Below are 10,639 nucleotides of genomic sequence, written 5' to 3' on the forward strand. Positions count from 1 at the left end.
TTCAGTTAGCACAGAATTAATTTTCTTCCTAGTAGCTGGTGGAATGCTGTGTTTTGGCTTAGAATGAGAAGAGTGCTGATAACACCCCGATGCTTTAATTGTTGCAGAGCAGTGCTTATACTAAGCCAAGGACATCTCAGCCTTTGCTCTGTCCTGCCAACGGGCAGGCTGGGGGGTGCAGTAAGAGCTGGGAGGGGACAGACCCAGGACAGGTGACCCAAACTAGCCAAAGGGGTATTCCATACCATCTGACGTCATGCTAAACAATATATAGGGGTGGCTAGCCGGGGGGAGGGGGCCGGACTGCTCGGGGTTAGGCTGGGCATCGGTCAGCGGGTGGTGAGCAATTGCATTGTGCATCACTTGTTTGTACATACTATTATTACTTTCGTATTATCACCATTGTATCATCATTATTATTATTGTTATTATTATTTTTGTTATTTTTTTTTTCCTGTCTTATTAAACTGTCTTTATCTCAACTCACGGGCTTCACTTTCCATTTCTCTCCCCCGTCCCAGAGAGGGAGGGGGGAGGGTGAGCGAACGGCTGCGTGGTGTTTAGCTGCCGGTTGGGTTAAACCACGACAGTCTTTTTGGCGCCCAACGTGGGGCCCGAAAGGTTGAGATAACGGCAGATCTGATCAGAGTGTGTTAAACTAAAATTGGTGTAAGGATTAGACCTGCTTAATAGTCACTTGTCATGATGCTGATTGCTTTAATCACAACTCTGCTGCGCCTGTTTTCCAAATTGAGTATTATAGTACATTATTTTCCGTATTTGCTCTCTGTAGTGTTGTTTCTCCTCTCCGGGCCCTGGTTTCAGACCATTATGGTACTAAGTGTTATAGCAATGGCTTATGAGACGATAAGATATCTGGTCATGACTCTAACTTGGTATTTATACTCAGTAACATTGTGGACTCTGTACTTTGGAAACAGCATCTTGGGAACTATTAGCAATTATACCTATTGTTTTTCTCCATTAGAGAGTCAATCTGTGGAGGGGAAAGGGGAGGATATTTTTCCTTACTTGCTTACTCTCCCTTTCTCCTTCACCACCCCTGTATCCTCCTGGGTCACTCTGCCTTCCTCCTTCACCACCCTCTTATCCCCTGAGCTTGTCACAATAGCTCTCCAAGATATTGAATATTTCTGGAATACTCAGAATACCATAGTCTTGTTGTTCTGCCTCATGAATGCACTTCAGATTCTGCTTAAAGTTAAACAACTACTTATGAAGCTCATCCGGAGATCTGCCCGGAGGCAGTATAGTTGTGGGTGGCAGGGAGTATGGGTGGATATGGGCAGGCATCTAGAGCAGTTGGCACCCCCAGTGTGTTGGAAATTCACCCCTGAACAATGGCAAAATCCTCAAAAACTGGCAGAATGCTTGAAAAAAAGGTGTAATGATTCTGGCTGTTCCAAAGTAACACAAATCATTGTAACGTGCTGGGGCCTGGCTCATGCCTATCGAGCTGCCATTGATACTGCTGTCAACTTAGTGACAGACCCTGCGGCCACTCCAAACCCTGTGACAGATCCAACGGCCACTGTGACCCCTACGGTGGATTCTGCAGCCGCTCCAGTCCCAGCTCCTGCAGCCGCTCCAGTCCCAGCTCCTGCAGCCGCTCCAGTCCCAGCTCCTGCAGCCGCTCCAGTCCCAGCTCCTGCAGCCGCTCCAGTCCCAGCTCCTGCAGCCGCTCCAGCTCCAGCTCCTGCAGCCGCTCCAGTCCCAGCTCCTGCAGCCGCTCCAGTCCCAGCTCCTGCAGCTGCTCCAGTCCCAGTTCCTGCAGTCGCTCCAGTTCCAGCTCCGGCCGCTACTCCAGTCCCAGTTCCTGCAACTGCTCCAGTCCCAGTTCCTGAAGCTGCTCCAGCTCCAGCTCCTGAAGCCGCTCCAGCTCCAGCTCCTGCAGCTGCTCCAGTCCCAGTTCCTGCAGTCGCTCCAGTTCCAGCTCCGGCCGCTACTCCAGTCCCAGTTCCTGCAACTGCTCCAGTCCCAGCTCCTGAAGCCGCTCCAGCTCCAGCTCCTGAAGCCGCTCCAGCTCCAGCTCCTACTGCTGCTCCAGTCCCAGCTCCTGCAACTGCTCCAGCTCCAGCTCCAGCTCCTGTAGCCGCTACAGCTCCGGTTCCTGCAACTGCTCCAGCTCCTGTAGCCGCTCCAGCTCCTGTGGCCGTGTCAGAGAAACGAGCTGTAGCAGTGCAAGTTGACCCTGCAGAGGGCATTCCAACCCCTGTGGCAGACCCTGTAACAAAGTCAGAGAAACGAGCAGTAGCAGTGCAAGCTGCCCCTGTAGAGAAGGTGAAAATATGGTATAGAAATTCAAGTCGTTTAGAACGCAGAGAGTCTTCTGCCAATCCAGGTAAGGCTTCTGCCAAAACTAAGTATAGAGATGACGAAGATGATGACGACGCTGGGCCGTCAAGGATTCAGGAGGAGGAAGATGAGGATGCCGAAAGAGCAACAGTAACTACCCGAAGCCTAAACGAGCGCGAGCTACGAGATGTGCGAAAAGATTTTGGTCGCTGTATAGGTGAGCAGCTTGTCACCTGGCTGCTCCGGTGCTGGGACTCTGGAGCCAATTGTGTGGAATTAGACGGCAGGGAAGCCAAGCGGCTGGGATCCCTTGCTCGAGACGCCGGCATTGACAAAGCAATTGCAGATGGAGCACGACCCACCAGCCTCTGGAGGCGTCTCCTCTCAGCTGTGAGGGAAAGGTATCCCTTCAAGGAAGATATTTTATGTCTACCAGGCAAGTGGACCACTATGGAGAAGGGAATCCAGTACCTGAGGGAATTAGCCGTACGGGAAGTGATTTATGAGGATCCAGACCTCAAACAAATATCCACAGATCCAGATGAAGTCAAGTGTACACGACCCATGTGGCGGAAGTTTGTACGGAGTGCACCATCATCATATGCCAGCTCATTGGCAATAATGGCCTGGAAAGAGGATGAGGAACCCACAGTGGGTGAAGCGGCTAAACAACTCCGGCAGTACGAAGAAAGTCTCTCCTCTTCCTTACAGGCCTGCGTCTCAGCTGTGGAGAAACTTTCTGAAAAGGTTCACCAACTTGAAGAGAATCTATTGTCCTCCCCACCTGAACCAACCAGTGCCCACCGACCAAAGGAGAACACTTGGGAGAAACTTTCTGAAAAGGTTCACCAACTTGAAGAGAGATTATTCTCCTTCGCACCTGTACAAAGCAGTGTCTCAGCTGTCAGGGGTAGGCGTTCACCCACACAAGGAAGACGATATGGTGGGTACTCACCCCGTGCCACCCTGTGGTTTTACTTACGAGACCATGGAGAGGACATGAGAAAGTGGGATGGAAAATCTACCGCGACCCTAGAGGCACGGGTACGTGAGTTGCAAAAGAAAACAATCAGGAAAAAGGGATTCTCCGAAAAGTTTGCTGCTCCAACTTCCAGCAGACAGTCCTTCAAACACAGAAACGAGGAAGATTCTGACCAGGATTAGGGGGGCCCTGCCTCCAGCCAGGGGGAGGAAAGGGACAATCGAGTTTATTGGACTGTGTGGATTCGATGGCCTGGCACATCACGCGCACAGAAGTATAAGGCTTTAGTAGACACCGGTGCACAATGTACTATAATGCCATCGAGCTATAAAGGACCAGAGCCCATCTATATTTGTGGAGTGACAGGGGGATCTCAGCAGTTGACTGTATTGGAGGCTGAAGTGAGTCTGACTGGGAATGAGTGGGAAAAGCACCGCATTGTGACTGGTCCGGATGCTCCATGTATCCTTGGCATAGACTATCTTAGAAGAGGATACTGCAAGGACCCAAAAGGGTTCCGGTGGGCTTTTGGTATTGCTGCCTTAGAGACAGAGGGCATTAAACAATTATCTACCTTGCCTGGTCTCTCAGAGGACCCCTCTGTTGTGGGGTTGCTGAGGGTCGAAGAACAGCAAGTGCCAATTGCTACCACAACTGTGCACCGGCGGCAATATCGCACCAACCGAGACTCCCTGATTCCCATCCATAAGCTAATTCGTCAATTGGAGAGCCAAGGAGTGATCAGCAAGACTCATTCACCTTTCAATAGTCCCATATGGCCAGTGCGAAAGTCTAATGGCGAGTGGAGACTAACAGTGGACTATCGCGGCCTGAACGAAGTCACGCCACCACTGAGTGCTGCAGTGCCGGACATGCTGGAACTTCAGTATGAACTTGAATCGAAGGCAGCCAAGTGGTACGCCACAATTGATATCGCTAATGCATTTTTCTCCATCCCTCTAGCAGCAGAGTGCAGGCCACAATTTGCCTTCACTTGGAGGGGAGTCCAATATACTTGGAATAGGCTGCCCCAGGGGTGGAAACACAGCCCTACCATTTGCCATGGGCTGATCCAGTCTGCGCTAGAGCAGGGGGAAGCTCCTGAACACCTACAGTACATCGATGACATTATTGTGTGGGGTGACACAGCAGAGGAAGTTTTCGAGAAAGGGAAGAAAATAGTCCAAATCCTTCTGAAAGCCGGTTTTGCCATAAAACAAAATAAAGTCAAAGGACCTGCACGGGAGATCCAGTTTTTAGGAATAAAATGGCAAGATGGACGTCGTCAAATCCCAATGGATGTGATCAACAAAATAACAGCTATGTCTCCACCAACTAACAAAAAAGAAACACAGACTTTCCTAGGTGTTGTGGGGTTTTGGAGAATGCACATCCCAAATTACAGTCTGATTGTAAACCCACTCTACCAAGTAACTCGTAAGAAGAATGAGTTTGAATGGGGCCCTGAACAACGACAAGCCTTTGAACAAATCAAGCAGGAAATAGTCCATGCAGTAGCCCTTGGGCCAGTTCGAACAGGACCAGATGTAAAGAATGTGCTCTACACTGCAGCCGGGGAGAACGGCCCCACCTGGAGCCTCTGGCAGAAAGAACCTGGGGAAACTCGAGGTCGGCCTCTGGGGTTTTGGAGTCGGGGATACAGAGGATCTGAGGCCCGCTATACTCCAACTGAAAAGGAGATATTGGCAGCATATGAAGGAGTTCGATCTGCTTCGGAGGTGGTCGGTACTGAAGCGCAGCTCCTCCTAGCACCCCGATTACCGGTACTAGGCTGGATGTTCAAGGGAAGGGTCCCCTCTACGCATCATGCAACTGATGCTACATGGAGCAAGTGGGTTGCACTGATTACTCAGCGGGCTCGAATAGGAAACCCCAGTCGCCCAGGAATATTGGAAGTGATCATGGACTGGCCAGAAGGCAAATACTTTGGGATATCATCAGAGGAGGAGGTGGGTCGTGCTGAAGAAGCCCCACTGTACAACCAGTTGCCAGAGAATGAAAAGAAATATGCCCTGTTCACTGATGGGTCCTGTCGTATTGTGGGGAAGCATCGGAGATGGAAGGCTGCTGTATGGAGTCCTACGCGACGAGTTGCAGAAGCTGCTGAGGGAGAAGGTGAATCGAGTCAGTTTGCAGAAGTGAAAGCCATTCAGCTGGCTTTAGACATTGCTGAACGAGAAAAATGGCCAGTTCTCTATCTCTACACCGATTCATGGATGGTAGCAAATGCCCTGTGGGGATGGTTACAGCAATGGAAGCAAAACAACTGGCAGCGTAGGGGCAAACCTATCTGGGCTGCTGCATTGTGGCAAGATATTGCTGCTCGGGTAGAGAACCTGGCTGTGAAAGTACGCCACGTAGATGCTCATGTGCCCAAGAATCGGGCTACTGAAGAACATCAAAACAACCAGCAGGTGGATCAGGCTGCTAAGATTGAAGTAGCTCAGGTGGACCTGGATTGGCAGCATAAAGGTGAATTATTTATAGCCCGATGGGCCCATGACACCTCAGGCCATCAAGGTAGAGATGCAACATACAGATGGGCTCGTGATCGAGGGGTGGACTTGACCATGGACGCTATAGCACAGGTTATTCATGACTGTGAAACATGTGCTGCAATCAAGCAAGCCAAACGGTCAAAGCCTCTTTGGTATGGAGGACGATGGCTGAAATATAAATATGGAGAGGCCTGGCAGATTGATTACATCACACTCCCTCAAACTCGCAATGGCAAGCGCCACATACTTACAATGGTGGAAGCAACCACCGGATGGCTGGAAACATATCCTGTGCCTCATGCTACCGCCCGGAACACCATCCTGGGCCTTGAAAAGCAAGTCCTATGGCGACATGGCACCCCAGAAAGAATAGAATCAGACAATGGGACTCACTTCCGAAACAACCTTATAGACACTTGGGCCAAAGAACATGGTATTGAATGGGTGTATCACATCCCCTATCATGCACCAGCCTCCGGGAAAGTTGAACGATACAATGGCCTGTTAAAGACTACCTTGAAAGCAATGGGCGCTGGGACGTTCAAAAACTGGGATACGCATTTGGCAAAGGCCACCTGGTTAGTCAATACTAGGGGATCTACCAACCGAGCTGGACCTGCCCAATCAAACCTGTTACGTACTGTAGATGGGGATAAAGTTCCTGTAGTGCATGTAAAAAATATGCTGGGTAAAACAGTCTGGGCTATAAAAGCCGCGGCGGGAAGGCGGGAGCCTTGAGTCTGGCGCCTTAGACCACTCGGCCATCCTGACACTGCAAACCAGGACAGAAGGGCAGAGCACTCCCCCCGCCCATACGAACACCTCCTTAACGACAGCCGTTAGCTAGGCGATAATGGTCTCCACCAGACATGGTGTGCTCTCCAGGAAGTCGGTACACACCCAGACCGACTACCCGTTAAAAAATGCAGCAGTTCAGGTCACCAGATGCAAGGAGTGTCTGAGCCTGTTGCTGCCATCGGCGGGAGGCAGAGAAACTGCGTGTGTGAGGTGCGAGCAGGTGGATGACCTGGTCTGCATGGTGGCAGAGTTCAAGGAGGAGGTGGAGAGGTTGAGGGATATCAGGGAGTGTGAGCGAGAGATAGACTTGTGGAGTAACTCCCTGCAGGGCCTCAAGGAGAGGTATCGAGGTGAGACACCCCAAATGGGGGTGGACCCCCTGCCCTGTCACCCTCGGGCAGAGGGAGGGGATCTGGGAGTTGAGGAGGAATGGAAACAGGTCCCTGCTCAACATCGCAAGCGATGCCCTCCCCTTCCGGCCCCACCTTCCCAGGTGCCCTTACGCAACAGGTTTGAGGCCCTGGAGCTCGAGAGACCGGTGCATGAGGAAGAGGTAGCAAGTGTTCCCAGGAGGATGCCTAGGGCGAGGAGGTTGACTCCACGCCTCAGGACTGCCTCCACCAAGAAAGACAGAAGGGTTATTGTTGTGGGAGACTCTCTTCTTAGGGGAACAGAGGGCCCTATTTGTCGGCCTGACCCTACCCGTAGGGAAGTCTGCTGCCTCCCTGGGGCCAGGGTCAGGGACATTGCCAGGAAGCTTCCCAACCTGGTATGCCCCTCTGACTATTATCCTCTTTTGATAGTCCAGGCAGGTAGTGACGACATTGAAGAGAGAAGCCTGAAAGCTATCAAACAAGACTTTAGGGGGCTGGGACGGTTAGTGGATTTAGTGGATGGAGCGGGAGTGCAGGTGGTGTTTTCATCCATCCCTACAATGGCAGGGAGGGGTACAGAGAGGACACGGAAAGCCCACCTGTTAAACACGTGGCTCAGGGGCTGGTGCCAATGCAGAAATCTTGGGTTTTTCGACCATGGGGCACTTTACTCGGCACCCGGCCTGATGGCCGCAGACGGGTCCCTATCTTTTAGGGGAAAAAGGATCCTGGGCCAGGAGCTGGCAGGGCTCATTGAGAGGGCTTTAAACTAGGTAAGAAGGGGGATGGGGCTGAAGCAGGGATTGTTGGAGCTGTGCCAGGGGGAACAATAGCAAGGCCGGGGGATAAGGCAATGGCCCAGCTGAAGTGCATCTACACCAATGCACGCAGCATGGGTAACAAACAGGAGGAGCTGGAAGCCATCGTGCGGCAGGCAGGCTACGACTTGGTTGCCATCATGGAGACGTGGTGGGACCAGTCTCATGACTGCAGTGCTGCGATGCCTGGCTATAAGCTCTTCAGAAGGGACAGGCAGCACGGAAGGGGTGGTGGTGTGGCTCTCTATATTAGAGAGTCTTTCGATGTTGTAGAACTCGAGGCTGGGAATGATAAGGTCGAGTCCCTTTGGGTTAGGATCGGCAGGGACAACAAGGCTAGTGTCCTGGTTGGGGTCTGTTATAGACCGCCGAACCAGGATGAGGAGACAGATGAGGAGTTCTACAGGCAGCTGACAGAAGTTGCGAAATCGTCAGCGCTTGTTCTCGTGGGGGACTTCAACTTCCCTGACATATCCTGGAAGCACAACACAGCCCAGAGAAAGCAGTCTAGGAGGTTTCTGGAGAGCGTGGAAGATGGCTTCCTGACGCAGCTGGTTAGCGAGCCTACCAGGGGTGGCGCCCCACTAGACCTTCTCTTCACAAACAGAGAAGGACTGGTGGAGGATGTGGTTGTCGGAAGTTGTCTTGGGCAGAGTGACCACAAAATGGTGGAGTTCACTATTGTTGGTGAGGCCAGGAAGGGGACCAGTAAAACCGCTGTATTGGACTTCTGGAGGGCTGACTTTGTGCTGCTGAGGACACTGGTTGGTAGAGTCCCTTGGGAGGCGGTTCTGAAGGGCAGAGGGGTCCAGGAAGGCTGGGCGTTCTTCAAGAAGGAAATCTTAATGGTGCAGGAACAGTCTGTCCCCACGTGCCCAAAGACGAGCTGGCGGGGAAGAAGACCAGCCTGGCTCAACAGAGAATTGTGGCTTGATCTTAGGAGAAAAAAGAGGGTTTATAATCTTTGGAAAAGTGGGCAGGCCACTAGGGAGGACTATAAGGATGTTGCGAGGCTGTGCAGGGACAAAATTAGGAAGGCCAAAGCTCATCTGGAGCTTAATCTGGCTACTGCCGTTAAAGATAACAAAAAAATGTTTTTATAAATACATCAACACAAAAAGGAGGACTGAGGAGAATCTCCATCCTTTACTGGATGCAGGGGGAATCCTTGTTAAAAGAGATGAGGAAAAGGCGGAGGTGCTTAATGCCTTCTTTGCCTCAGTCTTTAGAGGCAATACTGGTTGTTCTCTGGATACCCAGTACCCTGAGCTGGTGGAAGGGGATGGGGAGCAGGATGTGGCCCTCACTATCCACGAAGAACTGGTTGGTGACCTGGTTGGTACGGCACTTGGATGTGCACAAGTCGATGGGGCCGGATGGGATCCACCCGAGGGTACTGAGAGAACTGGCAGAGGAGCTGGCCAAGCCGCTTACTATCATTTATCAACAGTCCTGGCTATCGGGGGAGGTCCCAGCTGACTGGCGGCTAGGAAACGTGATGCCCATCTACAAGAAGGGCCGGAGGGCAGACCCGGGAAACTACAGGCCTATCAGTTTGACCTCAGCACCAGGGAAGCTCATGGAGCAGATCCTCTTGAGAGTCATCACGCAGCACTTGCAGGGCAAGCAGGCAAGCAGGCCCAGGCAGCATGGGTTTATAAAGGCAGGTCCTGCTTGACAAAACTTATCTCCTTCTATGGCCAAGCAACACGCTGGGTGGATGAGGGAAAGGCTGTGGATTTGGTCTACCTTGACTTCAACAAGGCTTTTGACACCGTCTCCCACAGCATTCTCCTCAAGAAACTGGCTGCTCTTGGCTTGGACTGGCGCACGCTTTGTTGGGTTAGAAACTGTCTGGATAGCCGGGCCCAAAGAGTCGTGGTGAATGGAGTCAAGTCCAGTTGGAGGCCAGTCACTAGTGGCGTTCCCCAGGGCTCGGTACTGGGGCTGGTCCTCTTTAATATCTTCATCAATGATCTGGATGAGGGGATTGAGTGCACCCTCAGTAAGTTTGCAAATGACACCAAGCTAGGTGCGTGTGTCGATCTGCTTGAGGGTAGGAAAGCTCTGCAGGAGGATCTGGATAGGCTGCACCTATGGGCTGAGGTCAACTGCATGAAGTTGAACAAGGACAAGTGCCGGGTCCTGCACCTGGGGCACAATAACCCCAAGCAGAGCTACAGACTAGGAGAGGAGTGGTTGGAGAGCTGCCAGGCAGAGAAGGACCTGGGAGTGATGGTGGATAGTCAGCTGAATATGAGCCAGCAGTGTGCTCAGGTGGCCAAGAAGGCCAACGGCATCCTGGCTTGCATAAGAAACAGTGTGACCAGCAGGGCTAGGGAGGTGATCGTCCCCCTGTACTCAGCTCTGGTGAGGCCGCACCTCGAGTACTGTGTTCAGTTTTGGGCCCCTCGCTACAAGAAGGACATGAAGGTGCTTGAGCGGGTGCAGAGAAGGATGACGAAGCTGGTGAGGGGCCTGGAGAACAAGTCCTACGAGGAGCGGCTGAGGGACCTGGGCTTGTTCAGCCTAGAGAAAAGGAGGCTCAGTGGTGACAATATCACTCTCTATAGATACCTCAAAGGAGGCTCTAGCGAGGTGGGGGTTGGTCTGTTCTCCCACATGCCTGGTGACAGGACGAGGGGGAATGGGCTAAAGTTGCGCCAGGGGAGTTTTAGGTTGGATCTTAGGAAGAACTTCTTTATCGAAAGGGTTGTTAGAAATTGGAACAGGCTGCCTAGGAAAGTGGTGAAGTCACCATCCCTGGAAGTCTTCAAAAGATGTTTAGATGTAGAGCTTAGAGAAATGGTTTAGTGGGGACTGTTAGTGTTA

The 10,639-nt window shown here is 51.9% G+C and overlaps 1 protein-coding gene across 1 annotated transcript; it reads left to right on the plus strand.

The window, feature by feature from the left end:
* Positions 1–6,555, plus strand: LOC311425629 (uncharacterized protein; the record flags this gene model as incomplete). The annotated part of the gene is made up of 2 exons (XM_084501569.1): positions 1–1,659; positions 1,733–6,555. The coding sequence occupies exon 2, from the start codon at positions 3,613–3,615 to the stop codon at positions 6,553–6,555; it is 2,943 nt and encodes a 980-aa protein (XP_084357695.1). The 5' UTR covers positions 1–1,659; positions 1,733–3,612.
* Between the last annotated feature and the right edge of the window lie 4,084 nt (positions 6,556–10,639).

Source organism: Aythya ferina, assembly GCF_964211825.1.
Source record: "Aythya ferina genome assembly, chromosome: 32".
Lineage (NCBI taxonomy): Eukaryota > Metazoa > Chordata > Aves > Anseriformes > Anatidae > Aythya > Aythya ferina.